The sequence below is a fragment of the Anopheles gambiae genome, chromosome 3 (assembly GCF_943734735.2).
Source record: "Anopheles gambiae chromosome 3, idAnoGambNW_F1_1, whole genome shotgun sequence".
NCBI classification, from domain to species: Eukaryota; Metazoa; Arthropoda; class Insecta; order Diptera; family Culicidae; genus Anopheles; species Anopheles gambiae.
In genome coordinates, this window is record NC_064602.1 from 72,106,412 (window position 1) to 72,124,371 (window position 17,960).

Here is a 17,960-nt window from a genome sequence, read left to right on the forward strand (position 1 = left end):
AAATTCTGTACAAAATAAAACATAACGAGCAAAGAAGCAGTGATTAAGCTCGTGGAATGTTGAATGCACACCTGACCAGGAAACTATGGCATATTATCGTCAACATCAACCTACACGCCATTACAACAAACCACACAATGATTGCATTAAGCATTAAGATTTCCGAATGTCTTTAGCCTCTTTTCATCCGGATTCTTTCTTCTTCTGTGTAATATCGTCATCAACAAACGATACAAAGTGACTGATACAAGATAAACATTTCATTTTTTACTTGTTCTTTACTGAAACATAAATGCAAAAAGTAATCCTACAAACGGTATCCTGAAATTTTCCTGCTTGAAAAAAAAATCATAATTTGCGCTCCGCAAGCATCCAACTAACAACCTTTTTTTCAGCTCAAGCGCAAAAGCTGATTAAAATGGTTGACTGTCGATTTAGTCCCCACTCAGGATCGAGGGAAGGAGAGACGACTTTAATCGTGTAATCAACCAGCAACAGCAGCAATGGTTAACAAACTAGCCGCAGTCATTTTCCTTCGCGCCACACTCATCGTGAGTTTGTCTGCCTACCGAAAGAAAGACAAACTCACGGAAACTGTCGTTTAATTCGGGTAATTTTCATTAAATTCTTTTTGTCTCTTCATCCCACAGCGCTCTCACACAGCCGCCTGCCGTCGTTATGATCTGCCGTCGCTAACAACACCCTCTCCCGGCCATTCGTTTTCCACCCAGTTTTCGTGAAGCATAAGATGCAGGAAATTGTTCTTATCGCCTTCACCCCCAGAGGCGCTAAAAATTCACCAACCAACCAAGGGCAAAGGCACAGCGAAAGGAGAGAGAGCGAGAGCCTGCCTACAGCGGGGAATATTATTACCATGTCTTTTCGGGTGCTTTGGCGACCGGCGTCGAATCCACCACCCAAACAAGGGCGCAAAATAATGGTGAAGGTGTTTCGAAAATTTCACCTCCCTTGCGCGAAGAAGTAGCAACGGCCAGGCCAATACTACATTGAACGCATCAGACAGGAGGACCCACCACCACCGGAGCCTGGAGGGAAACCAAAGCTCCTCCCCGGCCAACGGCTGAAACAACTGGAGATATCGGAGATAATTTTATGCAGATAAGTATCTTTTAATTTAAAGCCCAGTCGAGCAGCTCCCGAAAATTTTGCACAAGTAAATTCATTAACGAAAGATCTCCAAAACCGCGCTGGCCGTCTCCCCCAAAAACACGAGGAGCAGAGAGACTATTGCTTGTATACATCATTTTGAAGCGCACAAACGAACCTCTCTCCCCTCTAGCTCTGCGACCCAACGTCAGAATCGGGTACGATCGGTAGGCAGCGATAAGAGGCAAAATGTTTTGCACTTTCTCGCAAACCGGAAATGTTGTTCCTTGGGCTCGAGATGATGCTAACGACAAAGCAGCACACGGGCAAAGCCTGAAGTGAGGTCCTTTTCCGTACCGCAAATGATTCCTCTGGTGCTTGGTGCTCAGGCACACCACCGTTACATTGCAGAGAGAGTTTGGGGAGCATTGTTACCGCTTCTTCCAGCAGTTTGCTCGCGGCACAAACTTTGATCTCAATTACTTTTTCCACCCAGTGGCACGTTCGAGTAGCGTAGCTGCTAAGAAGCTGCACAATCGGGTTCTGTGAACTCTTGGGTAGGTCATTGGGGAAGGTTTCTGGCAAGATTGGATTTTCTTCTTCAGTGCAAATAAAACAAGATAGAAACAAAGTTTAGACAAGCCTTGCAGCCTTGCAAAACAACAGTTTCGCTACTTGATATACAACACTTTTCTCTCTTAACTAGTGATGGGTAAAGATGGTAAAAATACGGAGTCAACTCCGATCCGATTCCGGATTTTTTTAGAATTAACTGGAATGAAGGTCCACCCAGCATTTTTTTTGGAATCGTGTGGAACCGTGTTGAGCCGTCTGGAGTCGTACAGAGTCATCCGAAGACATACGGAATCATTTAGAGTCATTCAGAGCCATCCAGAATCGTCCCGAGTCGTCCAGAGTTTGCTGGAGATTAGTGATGTGCGTTTCGGAGCGCACCAACGGCTCCAAAGCCAGCTCCGGACTAGCAGATCCGACTTTTTCCCGGAGCCGGTGCCGCACCAACTACTCCGGAGCCGGCTCCGAAACCGTTTACCTCATCGTTTAGCGAAACCGTTTAGTCTTGAAAGAGGAAAAAACCCGAAATGATGACTCCGGTCAACTCTGGACGATTCTGGACGATTCTGAACGATTCTGGACGATTCTGAACGATTCTGGACGACTCTGGACGACTCTGGATGACTCTGGACGACTCCGAACAACTCCGAACAACTTCGGACAACTCCAGACAACTCCAGACAACTCCAGACAACTCCGGACAACTCCGGACAACTGCGGACAACTCCGGACAACTCCGGATAACTCCGGACAACTCCGGACAACTCCGGACAACTCCGAACGACTCCGAACGACTCCAGGTGAAACTAGAGGTTCCGGTTTTGCCGTAGTTGGAATCGAACTAACATTAATTAGAGTTGGATCTGAGACGTTAGTGTCCTCCAGAAAGCACACCACTACGCTTAACGCTTGAGCTTACTAACAAGAGAACGCTCTCCAAGAGAGCACAACGAAGGAAACAGGGGACAAAAAAATATTTCCTCCTCCATGCCAAACGACGATATTGCAGTTGTCTGCCCGCGGATGTTACATCCTTTCCCTTTTTCGCAAGACACATCACCACCCAGGACATTACAAACTCTCTCCAAAAACTCTTCACATTTCGCCTTCAAAGTTTCAACCACTGAAGGGTTGAGGGAATGGGAAATGGGGTAGAAAAGAAGCAGTGCAACCCCGTCTTAAGCGCGGGTTTGGAATTTTGTAAGAGGTGCTCTCAAATTAAATTAAATATTTCATCCGTTTTCCAACCTGTCCGCGAAAGCACGTGGAGCACATCCCAGTCGTACATCCTCGCTTACCATTTTAAACCAAAGCCCAGACACTTCGCGAGTTCCTCACAACTTTTGGTTTCTTCTTAGAAGGTGTTTTAAGGAGGTAGCAACAACAACAAAAAATCCTTTAATCTGATTGATGTCAACGAGATGACATTGTTAAATTAATTAGCGCGGTACGGAGAGTTAACTAGACTTTCGCTTCCATTTTGCGCGTTCGAAACACTACAGAGTGTACACGGTGTTGAAAAAGAAGGGTGTAATGGTTGGAGATTAACTCTGTCAAGGCGTCTGTCCAGCGCAAAATTTACTCAAATATTCTAGAAAATTATATTAAAACTTCTGTCTTTTCATTCAAAATTTACCATAATTTTGCACGCTTTTTTGAAATTTTAAGTGACTCAATGGGAAGCTCCAGTCTAAACTAAAGGAATTTTGATATCACAAATTCGTGTCACAGCAATTTAACATATAATGTTGTGATTTTGGCTCCTGATATCACAAATAAATCGTCGGATGTCGGATCTAATAGCTATTATCACAATCGTAGCACATGAAATAACAAAGTGTGATACATGACGACATTACAAACGCGAAAAAGTGAAATGTATCAAATTGATCCGAGTATCTTAACTCTAGCTTACCTTGAATGGTTGGGCTTATCAGCAGTGCCAGAAGCGTCGTTACCAACACCAGATAACCCATGTTGGAATCTTGGTGGAATATTCAATTCCACCGTGCGGCACACAATAAGCCCTCAATTTTTAACACTTTACACTATATATCTAAAGCACATCGAAAGCACATCAAACTATTCTATGCCGCCTCAAACGCAAAGAACAAAAACACTGCCTATTATACGCTCACGATCACTTCCAAAGCTTTCCTTTTTTGGAATAATTTTACATCATCGATGTTTCACACAGAAAGCAGTTTGCTTTTAACAACACACGCACCTGAAAACCCCGCTCTTTATCCGGAAGCTACAACACCGACAGAACCTTTCGACATTAATTTTTCTAATTCCCTCAATATCACACCACACTTCGCACCTTCTTTTTTGTATCACACACACAGCACCTTTACAACACGTAACATTGAATTCACAAAACCACGCCGCCACCGACAGTCGTGTTTCACCTGGAGCAATCGTGGTTACAGATATTTCTTTCGCTTTTTGCTTTGGCGCTACGCACACACAACTGTGTATGTCTCGTGTTGTCTCGCCGGGATCGCTCGAAAGCCTTAGCTCATCATTATCATACTTTTATGCTTTTCTGAACAAACAGATCCCGCACAAATACGTTCGCTCAAGCTCCGTTCGTCCTGCTAGGGCCGACGATGTTGGGAGGAAGCATAGCAACGTGTATCCTTGCGCTTCATCGCGCTCCTTCCAAATATATACCGACGCCACACATCAAAAGCCGACGACGGCAACGATCGCATAACATTGTTGCTGTTGGAATTGGGAGAATGCGTGTGTCTGTATATGCTGAATTCGACACCTTGTCGCCCGAGAAGAACTTGGCACAACCAAAACACTGTGGTCGCCTCTAATTGGGACCCTTTTTTTTGGCTCGGAGAAGCTATCAGCGCGCCTTTTGTTGTTTCACGGGTTTGCCGTCTGTTGTTCTTGCAGGATGCGTAGACATGCACGACAAACGACCGCGATGCGTCGTAGTAAATGGGGAGAACAAATTTGTTTACCAATTATTTCCTTCTATTTACACAAGTTTGTTCTCACTTCCACTCTCCGTTTTTCTCGGAAGCTCCGTTCGGTACACCGCATGAAGAGAAGAATGGTTTAGACAGGAACACGCTGGAATTAGAAAAACAGACAAATGGGATCAGTTTATTAAGGGTGTATAGATATGTAAATCATCGGCTTTGGTCGTGTTTTTCTAAGATACACAACCAACCATGGCAATTTGTTAGAAGTTTATGATTTAAATGTGTAATTTAGCTGTTTGATTAAATTATTATAAATAGCCTCTTCCTATCTGATTATTACAATCAGATCAAAAGCGTTTATTACGCCACAGTGCAGAAGAGAACCTCTGCTATCTACCAATTATTAAAAAAATATAACCAGTACACTAAGCGTTTAAATTTTGTTTGCACAGAAACAGTGCCACTATATAATTTTACCGCCCGCTCAATTCAACTCGGAGCCAAGTTTGAAAATAAAGTCGTGAGCTGGCGCGACGCGCACGTTAAAGATCAAACACGCAAAGGCCAATCGGAGCTTCCAGGCGTAGCAAAAGGCGCCGTCATATTTTACCAATAAGGAAAAACGTTCGAGGAGCGCGAAGAGAAAGATTTTACAATTGCTAACCGCAGAAGCTTAAATGTTAAAGTTTAGATTGTGCGGGCGCGCGAGCAGATCGGCTGCGAAATCAAATGGTCCCTCCTCCTCTCACCTCGCTATGTGTGTAGCCGCTTCGACAGATTTTCACCCTGTGGCGTTACGGGGCGTGGATGGGGCAATTGGAAGCATTTTCCCCCGTTCATATCCGTGGCAAAGGCTATTCGACCCAAAATCTTGCATGCAGCACACCCCTGCTAAAAGGTAGTTCAATTCCATCCCCTCGGGCTTATGATTGCTGCGCGCGCCACCTTCATTTCGCAGTAGGCTGCAAACGTACGAGAGTTGCACAGCAGCTGGCTTTTCACTGGTACCACCGCACACACACACACACATTCTATGGTGTTTTGCATACGGAATAGTTATGCAGAATTTATGGATCACGATTTGCTCATATATTATAATTTCATTTTAAAATATCTAGAACACACGGCAGTGCAGCGATGGCTTTTATTTTGAAACCGTGGGGGTTTCCTGTTGAAATAACAATAATAAAAGTAACATTTTCATAAACGACAATACATAAAAGTCAAAAAAGGCATGATCCTATTAATTCTGGATCAAGAAAATATAACAAAAAATGATAAATTCAACATTATTCATCTATCATAGCCAATTTACCAATTGATATCAAAAATGTATCCGTAAAAATAAAATATTTGTTCAGCCAAAATCACAATCTTTTCAGTTGAAATCACAAATTAATCAGTTTAAATCACAAAATTATCAGTCAAGATTACGAATGTATCGGTTAAAATTACAGATGAATTAGCTAAAATCACAAATTTATCAGTTAAGATCACAATTTATCAGTTCAAATCACAAATTCATCATTTCATGTTACAAATTCATCATTTCATGTCATAAAATTATTATTAAAAATCACAAACCTATCAATTGATATTACTGGGAATGTGTGAATACTGTGAATACAACTTTAAAGGATCGCTTCCACTAAATCCCACAATCAACACGAAAGGTTTGTTTGTGGTATCAAAAGACATCATTAAATGTTCACTAATATTATGATAACGTAGCCCACCGAATTCATCAAATCAGGAAAACTTCAATTTCGATTAACTTGTCATCCATTGTTCCTCAAAACAAACGACAATTATTCACCATATGTGCGTAATAGCATAACATATACCTAACAAGGGCTCAATAATGCACTCCTTTGAATATAGCTTACAACTCTTAAGCCCCGCAACAAAGTGCAGCATTAACAGAACAACAACAGCAAACAAAAACTAATTTAAAACACCCTATGCAGCCGCCACCAAACGTCCATCCAAATGATGGACACCGCAGCAGCAGAAGTAGAAATTCAACATAACACACTCTGGGACTGCCCAAAAAAAACACAAAAACAAATTAACCATATGCCTCGCACCAATAGCACCAAACCCAAGAGCATTTGCACAAAACAATTCAAATGCTACACTTCTTCTTCAATTTCACAACAGCTGAAACGGCCCGGAGAGCTCGTCAAAGTCAGCCGAAAATAACACATACAACCGCCGCAAAAGGATTAGCACAGCATTTCACGGTCAGCCGCCGCCACCACACACACGTGTGTGACAGGGCAGGTTAAAAGGAGGTTATTTTTCTTCGGGCAATAAAATAAGCTCAAAAGCAAGCTGACTTTCAGCTGGGAGCAAAAGAACCTTTAATTGTTTCAGTCATAAATTCATGGTTTATTACAGTGGTGCAAAATTTGTCTACAGCATACAAACACAAAAAAACAGTTGTCAGAAACAGTTGTAAATTAATACTTTTTTTATTTTCCCATATGCTAAAGACTACATTCACGCGCCATGCGTCAAATTTGGTTCGGTCACGCTGTAGAACGTAATCGAAAACTACAAAACTCTTTTTCTTTATCTTGACCACAAAAGTGCACACAAAACAGCTTCTCTCTCCCGGAGTGTGTGAAGAGGGATCTTCAATTTTGTTTAAATATTGTCTTCGTTTTTTCTATCGCTTTTTCTTCAAATCCACCACCATCGATGCCTTTTTCCTTTACATTTCTCATTCCAGTTTTTGGAACATTTCCTTCGCAGTGCTCCGCGTTCGTCGGGCCACGCGGAAACATATGGTAACGTTGCCACCGATTATTTTTAATGGTTCTAACCAGTGCTGGGAAGAGTTTCATTGACGATGCCCGAGAAGCCGCCTTTGCCGAGATCTGTAAACACGCACACACACACACACACACACACACACACACACACACACACACACACACACACACACACACACACACACACACACACACACACACACACACACACACACACACACACACACACACACACACACACACACAGACATAGACAAGGGACAACCCGAAAAACGACCAAGACACAGACATCCGTATGAACCCCGTCCACATAGAATGTACATAAAACTGAAAAGAAAAACGAAAATCAGTGTTTTGGTGTTCAGTTTTTTTTGTTTCTTCAAGCCATCCACCCAAAAAGTGCCCCGGAACGGAAAAGACATCTCCGGGACCGAGGTGTATAGGCCATGAAAGGCAACACGAATAACGACCGATTCTCGACGCTTAAATGTGACCATGGGGTACGTTTTAATAAACAATCGCATAAATTTCCTACCAGAGCTTATGCAGTATCAGAATAAGAGCGCAGTAGAGGAACGTTCAAACCCGCTCGCTACTGGGGTGGTGGTGAACACACCAATGCCGATTAGGCCAATGTGTTCTTTCTCTTAGGACCTTGGTCCTCTACACGAACTCAACAACAAAAAAAAGGTGCGAAAGAATCTTCATAAACGCCACTTTTTCATGAAATATACTACGACGCATTCTGATCGTTGTCCCGCGGGATTGATGTCGTATTTTTCCTTCTTCTACCCCTCCACCATAGGGAGACCCCACAGCCACGGTCGGAGAAGTTTTTCGTTTGGGGGGCCACATGGAGCAATGTTACTGTTCCGCCCAAAGTTACGCGACGACCAAAGTCACCAGCGGCTGCCTCCCCCGCTGAGATTATAATTGATTTTTAATAACACATTAGAATCCTTCACACACGGAACGTCTCTCTGGTACGGCGAAGAGTCCCTCTCAAGCGTTTATAAAATGAGTTATACTCTTTAATTTTATGTCGCACAACTCTTCCGCGGTCGTCTCGTCTCTTCCGGCTAATATTAAAGATGCGGAGATGAAAAAATGACTTTAAGGCGAGGCCTTTGCATCGTCGTCATCGGGCATTGTGTTGTAGTGAGTGGCAGAAAGTAAGAGAGCAATAAAATTTTATTACCGTGCTTTATCGAGCTGAATAAATTTGAGCGCACCATATTTTGTGAGGCAGCGCGACGACGCACACACCTAAAAATATTACCAGATATCAGACAAAGGCGAGAAAATATTAAATAGGTTCTCCTGGTAAGCATTCCGATAGCTTTGTGAGGTAGTCAACAGTGAAAAAGAAGTCTCGTTTGATTTTGCAGCAAAAAATGTCCTCAGTAGCATCAATATCTAAAATTGGATTTAATTAATCTTAACGATGTTCGGCGGAAATTCCTAGAGCTTTTTTAAATGATTTCAATGTATCTCCGTATTAAACAAAAATAATTTATGCTCTGCAAAGACTTTCAAAGTGTAACACTAAACAGGATGCATCAAAGAAACCTTTAAATAATCACGATAAACAAACAACCCCTCAAGAGTTCCTCAGCCTCCACAATCAAATAAACCCCAACGCCATGGCGCCGCCAAAAAGACGAAAGTCTTAGAAGACACATCACTATCTGTCTACCTGTGCCCTTTATACCGAGAGACTCTCCCGCAACAAAAGGACAAAACCAACATCCTGAGCGAGAAATGGTTTTATCCTTCAAATTGGCGTTAAATTGAATCAACAAGGGAATGTTTGCATTCAATTTTTTTTGGTTTCGGCTACTTCATTCATTTTAGGTCCTCTGCTTCTTGTTCCTTTGTTTTTCATCCTCCACAGGGAAATTAGATTTCCTTAACGATCTTAGCTCTCCCCCTTACGCCACCACACACACACACTTAGGGAGACTTCTCATTTCCGGTTGGGAATTTCTAAAAAACAAAAAAAAAAGAATGAAAAAGAAAACAGCCCAAAGACTTTAATACAGCTCCAGACCTGAATAAATTCTACCGAGCGGAAGGACAGTTAATAGCCGGGAGCAATGCGAAAAACCAGCAAAACCAATCCAAAGGGTCGCCGCGCATCAGCTCTCCCTCTCCAATGTATGTGTGTGTGATTGTGAGTGTTTGCTGTCCTTTTTGATGTTCTCTTTAGCGTGACACCGGCGACGGCTATTGAATGGATAGGACCGGGGAGAGAGCACATACAAAAAAACAATCTTTGAAGTGTGTTTGTGTTTCACTTTTAAGGTGATTTCGTCTTTAAATGGGACGTGTTTTAAACCTGAAGCATTTCCCGGGAAGTGATATCGAAGGGCGCCTAACAGCAAGCGCGTGCAGTAAAGTTCCAAAACGAAGCCTGTTTTTAAAATCGAGCGACACAACATTTACAATCGCACTCGGTGTGGCCGAAACACGCCTGAAAATTCCGGACGGCACCTGTGACATCATTAATCACGCAGCTCGAATATCTCAAAAACGCATAACGATCCAGAAGAAACATCGACGACGAAAATTGTCGACCGGGAGGAAACGTTAACGTAGAATTAATGGATTTTCAAGACCTTTCGAGAGCGAGAGAGGATGTCATTTCAATATCCTCAGAAACCTGTTAGGCTCGCGTAAAGGAACATTATCGGGCATTCTGAAAGATTCGGGTAGGTTGTTGTGCCGAGCGCTCATTACTCAACGGAACAGTGCCTCCACTTGTCTACTTCGTAGCAATAGTGACAGTTTACAGGAATCGATTCGTAAAGATGAAGCAAACATTAAAGCAGTCACCAGGAGAAGAAGCTGTGCTATCGGATATATCCCACTCAAGAAGTAAACCCTACCATTGTCGTGAAAGACGTAAAACGAGTGCACAAAACACGCAGTAACTATTTTCCTGGACGGACATTCATGCTGGTCATAAGCGTGGCCATAAAATGGTACATTGATTTAACCTGCCTGGTGGAGTGCTATTACTGACACCAACTAGCACCACACCAGCGCTAGTCGTAAATCGAAGGGAAATGAGCTTTTTCTCGTGTGCTTCTCTCCACCCTGAGTATGTAGTCTGGTTTTGTTTAACTTCCCAAGAACGCCTGAAGGTTCTCGGGCATGTTCCCAAGCATCAGCGGGGAACTTACTTTTCGCTAAGACACACACATACGGCGCAGTAAATCCCTTACTAAGTAACTTTATTTTAATTGCCATCCTCAACACTTCCATGATACCTTGGCTTGCCTCTACACGGTCGTATATACCGATCTGGCTTATAGAGTAAGGGAGAATAATATCATTTACATTTGTCCTCTTCGTACTCCGCCAACATAAAGGTTCTTTCCACCTTTATTGTCGCCGGGGAGAGAGCTCCCGCGGAAAGCCACTCCGGAATAAACGGTGGATCAAAGACCGGCGATCAATTCTAGTTCACATCCCCTGTTACCCCTTCTATTCGTCGCCAGAGCTTAACGAAGAGCCCACCGCTACCATGTGCTCTCAGTCTTCCTAGTCTATTCCGAACAGACGAAAACTAAAGCACGAAATGTACCTCACTAACTACTTCTCCAGCAAAAGAACAGGGCACATATGGCATAAAGTGGGCTCTTATCTTGGGAGCACAATTTTTTCACATTTTTCTCCTAAGTGGATTGGTGTAAACGAAGACTGTGCATATACGTGCGATACCTACACCGTGTGTCTCCTTCTTTCCCAACACATCGGATACAGCAGGAGCATCCGCAGCAGCAGCATCATCTTCAAGTTGCTCAAGCACTGCTGCCACCTTTTTTCGTTGTTGGACACCGATGACGACGAGTCTCATCCGTCGTCCCTGTAGAGTGCCATCTTTCATCATCATTGTGTGTGCCCCCCCTGTCCGGGATCTTGCTTCGCACACAGGAGAGTAGATCCTTTCTCCTTTTTTACTTTCGACGCATATTCCAACCTTCTTCTCGCAACTGGAAAGACTGCGTAGTTCCGTCCGCGCTTCATTCCCTACTGCTAGGAGCTACGCTGAACGTTGAAAATACGTGAAATAAAATACCGATATCCATCCTTGCGTGCGCTTCCATCCCGTCCTATCTATTTCCGTTATCTTACCTTTAGCTCATTGCACTGCGCACACACACACACACATAAAACCTAATGACGCCTCTTTTCGGTAAGCCGGTTTCATCTATTTTCCCTTTCCTCCGATGGACCGGCGGTGGTATAAAACTGCTTTCTCCACACGTTTGCCGCCGCATCGGAGCTCCGTCCGGACGTACCATCTCGTGCATATATCCTTTCGGACCTTCCCCAGCCGATTGCTGTTGCGTCGGCAACCTCCTTTTGTGGGAATAATACAGGCGGCAGAGCGCTACGTAAAGAGTGTGTGTGTATGTGGTTCGAGGAACCTTGGATCCTCTGCTCAAGAAAATGGTGAAATCCTTCACCGGGTGAGATTCTTCAGACCGGTCTAGTGTAAGGTACGGGGTGTGATTGTGTTGTGCGGGTGCGAGTCTTCAATCTCTCGCAAAGCAATAATCGTAACCTCTTTCGCGTGGGTTAGAGGAGTTCTCTAGTCGCCCAGTCGTAAGTGGAGAGATGTCGATAAGAAGGTTCTCTGAAGGTTCCCATTCCACACTTTCCCCGATTCCATGACCAATTTTGTGTGGGTTAAGTGTATGGTATGCTATCAGGTGCTACCAGAAGACGGTGTGGAATTTCTACACACCTTCTGTAAATTATCGTCAAGCGTATGTGTTTGTGTTGGTGTGTGAATCGTGCAAGATTTAGAACGAAATGCTTCACTGCTTCTAAGCCATATTGCTGCTCCAAATTGGCTCTTTTTTGCAGTTGCGTCTAATCCATCTTAACTTTCGTACAGCTTGGTCGTCATCCACAAAAACTTGATAACGAATCAAATAAAACTTTCTTTAAAGAAAAGATTGGAAAATAAATAACTAAATAATAAATTAATTACAAACTCGGTATGGAATCTTAATGATATGTTTTAGTGATATCATGTGATGAAATTGTGGTTTCAACTGAAATCTTTATATTTTTGAAGGATATTATCAATGGCATTGCAATATATTTACAAGATATTAACCGCTTTCGTAATGTTACGGCGTAAATATGTTATTACAAGTATAAAATTTTATTTTTGGAGGATCAGAAAGTTACTTTACCGTTTTAAAAGCAATTAAAACTTCTAATCTACCCCAAAAGCCAAACTAATATCATCCCACAGTCACCCCACGTTACGATACTCCTGTGTTCCTGTCCCATCGCACAACAATAAATAATGGCAAATAAAACCGGGGAGGAATAGAAAATCGATTACGATTCACATTTAGTATGCAGCGGGAGCAAAATACACCTAACAAAACACAGCTAGTAGATGTGTGGGTGGGTGGGTAAGTTGTAAACAAACCGAGCGAGAGAGCCGCACAGAGAAGGAGACCGCCGGTTCAATCTATTCGGACGGTCACAAACGCACAATAGAGCGATAGAGAGATGCGCGTTTGAGAAATAGAGAAATGTGTGTGTGTAACCCGAAGCAACAAACAAGAAAAATAAAGCAATAAAGGGTTAATGGCCTTTTTTGACGGAAAACATCAAGCTATGCAACTTTAGGTGTGAGTGTACACACGGGATACGGGGAGGCGAGTTGGTGGTGGTACGTGGTCGTAATCCTCTCGAGACACCACGCAAAGCCAAAGCGCGTGTATATGGAAGGCGCACAACAACAACAACAAGAACCACCACCACGTGCAGCAGAGCACTAGCCGCCGTGTTGTGTGCGTGAATGTATGTTTTAAACATAAATAAACATAATTTACTCGTAAGCATTGAATGTCAAAACGATGAGCGAGCGAAGGCGTTGGGGTTAGAAGGTAGTACACAACCGCTTCCCTGATGTGTCTTCCAAGAGGGGTTCGGGCGGGCCTTCGCTTCCCTCTGGGTCGTCGTGTCCCTCCAGCGGTTTGATATGACACCGCAATTGAAGAAGAGAGCCGGTCGGGTGGTAAAATGATCGACGTACATTTATTTTATTATTAAATTTGAGGAACCGACGACCACGAGACCGCTGGCTTTACGGTTCAATGGTGTGTCTTGTGTTCGTTTCTTCTGGCGATGCGCGCTTGTCCAATCCTCCTTCGTGGGGCTGATTATGTGCGTGATACGATTGTTTTGAATAGGAAGGCTACGAAACGAAAACCATAGAGAACTAGATTTCCTCACGCCGTTTGTCGTCTCGCTAGACCTTGCAGTATGCAGCGAGCTAGAACGGAGTATTATTTTTATGGCTCGATTGAATGTTTCGAGTGATTGAAGTAAATTTCAGTGGTTAACCTTAAATGGAGAAAACAAAGATGTGGAGGGGAAATAAAACGGTGTGATCATTGAAAACAAGCATCTTCAATTAAAGCACATGTTTGTTTTCAAAACCTACGCACCCAACACACGGCAATATGTCTCTCTCCTTTCCGTGCGGTGAATGCAAACATTGAATTAATCAAAATGGTTCAAGACTGGCGTGTATAGAACATGAACGCAACTTGGCAATACGCGCGGAAAAAGAGAAATCATTTTCACTACACCGTGTTTCTATTTCAAGTAGTTTTGAACAATCGTTTGAAACAAAAACAATGAGCAAATAAATCTCATCGACGGCTGTTGTCTTTTCACACCCAGCAACTTTAATTTAATTAAAAATAATTAGATACTTGCTACAAAACAAAGCAATAAAAGATGCTTTCCGGCATTCAAAATAAAAAAGCACATAAAAACAAACACTTCATCGTGCGCCCACAACAAACGCACTTAGGTCGCATCGCGTCGTAAAATGAAACAATTGCATGAATATGTAAACAAGCATGAGCCTTTTATTTGAAGCAAAAATACTTTTTTTTTAAGCTGCAAGCACTGCAAATGTCAGTTGGTGTGTTGGTGAGAACAATAAGACTGTTTAGCATGAACTTAGAATGCTAGACGCTCTCATTGATCTGGTTGCATATTTTTGTAATTCTCTTATTTTCATGCTTACATAAAGTGGTATTTTTTATTTCTGTAACATTTGTCTTTGTCTTTTTTTTCTCTGTTTCATTTTAACCAGTTTCAGTTTGATCTAGGTTTTTTTCCCTTTTTAATGTTATCTATTTTACATTTACTCGTTTCATATTTACCTGTTTTATTTTTTGTTTATTTGTAGTCTCTATTTTCTTCTTCGTTATTTTCTATGATTCTTTTTAACTGACGATATAATTTAGCATAATGGATTACACCACGCTATCATTGCTCTGGTTACATGTTTTTGCCGTTCAGTTCTATTCTGGTTTACAAAAAGTAGCATTTTTTATCTCTGTCACGATTAACTGTTTTGCTTTAATATGTTTCAACTTGATCTGGTTTAGTTTTTTCCCTTAAAATACAATATATTTTACATCTATTATTTTAATATTTACCTGCTTTGTTTTCAGGTTTATTCTTCTTCTCATTTTTATTCTTACTCTCATTTTCTATGAATCTGTTTTGAATTACAAGCAACATTATGTTTCCACTGGCGAAATAATATTTATGAGTGCTAGAAGCACACCTCTTATGGTTTATAAATCAGTTTACGTACAGTAACACTGTTTTGCAAATGAGCATAGGGCGCCCCTGTGCACATCATTACGCGTCGTCTTCCAATAGACTGGAAAAACGCTTTCCGATACAAACCGGACAGAAACGGGACAGTGCATTTAAATATTAACGAATTTCTTCCCCACAAGAACATTTACATCCTAAGTGACCGGTTGCTGGATGGGTTTCCTTTCCCTCCGGGGTATGACAGCGCGCGAACCGGACGATCAGGACCGGATGCTGTCAGTTTGAGTCCGTAAAATGAGGCATTTTATACGCCACGATGTCGCTCGAAGCAACGTGCACGGGGGGTGTACCACACAAATCCCTCCTCTCGCGCTCCATCAGCTTTGATTACGGCGGGAAGATAATCGGTAAAGATGCAATTTACGCTAGCAACAAGACCCCTGCGCAGATGATGTTTCAAAAGCAAAGAACTGCACAGTAGGTAAAACGATTCGTTCACTGTGCAACGTTTCTCTCTCTATACTCGACTTTGGGTTTCGCCACAATTAATTCGAGATAAAAGATTCGTTATAGGTGCCGCGTGCAATTTTCGCATTGATTATCACATCCACCTGTTGTGTCCGTGGTGCTCTCTACCTACAGGCGCTGCGCTGCCGTTGGCCTTACTGGGTGGTCGCAAACAAGAGCTCCCTGGTGGTGATAAGCACTCGGATTTACTACTCTCGGGTTGCAACAACTGCAGATTGTTAAGAGCCGGATTTTATTTCGGTGAGATTTCTTTTTAATTAATTACTGCTGCGAAGAAAACCGATCACTGCATACAATGCAATGCAACGCTACCCGCCGTAAAACGACATGTAACCAGGAAGTGCTCTTTACGATACGAAGATAATTGACAACGCTAAGGGCGCTGTTCATTAGCGCAATTAAGATAATGGGGATGGGTTTGGAGAATGGTAGTTAGTGGGGGATTTGTTTTAATTAACAGTTTTTTCCTATGCACTTGCCGTTTTTAAACTATTATCTGATGAGCTCCCCTTTCACCTTAAAGAGCACCCAAGGAAAGTGCGATAAGTTTAGGTTACCGAAATGTAAGTATCTTCGCTGATGAAAGCGACCAAGCACTTCAAACAAACAAACTTTCATAAATAAGAACGGAACGCAAACACAGCAATCCTATTCATTGATTGTTATTTGTTCGTCAAATTGTTTCAAAAAGTCGTATTTCAGTGAGACGTATTGGAATCGAAGGGGGGGGAGATTCAACTCACTTTTCTGTGATTCTCACTACTCCTGAGCGACTCCCAGTCCCAGCGACCCAGTCGAGCAAAACACTTTTTTGTGATTTACCTCATTCGCTCTTCACTTGTGAATAATACTCTCTTGGGATCGTATTGAGTCATTCGGAGTCGTCTAGAGTCATCCGGAATCGTCCTAAAATATCCGGAGTCGTCTTGAGTCATGCGGAGTCGTCTGAAGTCATCCAGAGTCGTCTGAAGTCATACGGAGTCGTCTGGAGTCATACGGAGTCGTCTGAAGTAATCCGGAGTCGTCTGGAGTCACCCAGAGTCGGAGTCATCACGAGTCGTCTGGAGTCACCCGGAGTCGGAGTCATCTGGAGTCGTCTGCAGTCACCCGGAGTCGTCTGGAGTCATCCGGAGTCATCCAGAGTCGTCTGGAGTCATCCAGAGTCGTCTGGAATCATCCGGAGTCGTCTGGAATCACCCAGAGTCGTAGTCATCCGGAGTTATCTGGAGTCACCCGGAGTCGGAGTCATCCGGAGTCGTCTGGAGTAATCAGGAGTCATCTTGAATAATCCGGAGTCGTCTGAAGTCATCCGGAATTGTCTGGAGTCATCCTAAGTCGTCTGGAGTCGTCTGCAGTAGTCTGGAGTCATCTCGAGTCATCTGGAGTCATCCGGAGTCGTCTGGAGTCATCCGGGGTCGTCTGCAGTAGGAGTCGTTCGGTGTCTGAATCAATCTGAGTTAGCCGGGATCTCAAATCAAAATGGAGTCGGAGTCGATCAGTTTTGAGCCGGCATTTCGTTTTTCTTTCTTTTTTTTCGTTTAGATAGACACTGACCGATCCCGACCGACCCCAATCATTGTATCTAGGTAATGGCAACAGTTATTCCTCTTCGTAAATGATTCGATGCATAATAATTGAAAGCAAAAAGCAATTCATTTGTCAATAATATCACTTTTTCGAGTCTAAATAGACTTAATTTTGATACGAATAATTACATTTCAATTTTATCATTTTATTCACAGGCATGACTATTCATGACTCAATCGGCATGATTTAAGGATAAGAAGCATTAAAAAACGCTTACGAATCAAATTTCAACATGATTCAACGAATCATGAACATGATTCATAATAAACGAATCATTTCATCTAGAAATCGTACCTCTGCGCGTTTGGTCGTGTCTGATTTTCAATTTTCATAATTGCGTGTCTAGTAAATTATGTGCTGATAGAAATAAATCTCACCCCCGTGTCAAAGATAAGTTGATTATGGCACAACCATGTTTTCCATGCTAGTGTTTTTTTCTTCCTTCTTCAGCACATTAACAGAACCCGCCGGGCAGCGCATAGATCATGTAACGCACTGCGCGCCCATTGAATGAGGTCGTGCTGTGCACACCCGGTGTTGTGTGTGTGTACCAGTGAGAAAAGCATCCGCCCTCTCTCGCAAGCAATTGTATGTAGGAGAGGTGGTGCACACGAACGCAACAGCTGGTATTTGATTTGTTGGTGTATCGAAAATTCAACTCTAGAAATGCACACGAGCGGATGGCGGCGAGGCAAACGACGGAAGAAATTCACTCAACACAGCATCGCCCGCCGGACCGTACTTTCCCTTTCACTCCACTTGCCATCTTGAGCAGTCGCCCGAACAGAGGAGTTCATGTTGCTCCTGCTGCTGACAATAATAATTG

General features: G+C 42.8%; 1 protein-coding gene across 5 annotated transcripts in view; it reads right to left on the bottom strand.

The window, feature by feature from the left end:
* Nucleotides 1-17,960, bottom strand: part of LOC1270986 (roundabout homolog 2) — a 117,914-nt gene that overhangs the window by 66,143 nt on the left and 33,811 nt on the right. For all 5 annotated transcript variants that reach the window (XM_061662651.1, XM_061662652.1, XM_061662650.1 and 2 more), the window contains exon 4: nt 3,596-4,770. In XM_061662651.1, the coding sequence (XP_061518635.1) occupies nt 3,596-3,656 (61 nt within the window). In that variant the 5' untranslated portion in view covers nt 3,657-4,770. The remainder of the gene's footprint in view (nt 1-3,595; nt 4,771-17,960) is intronic.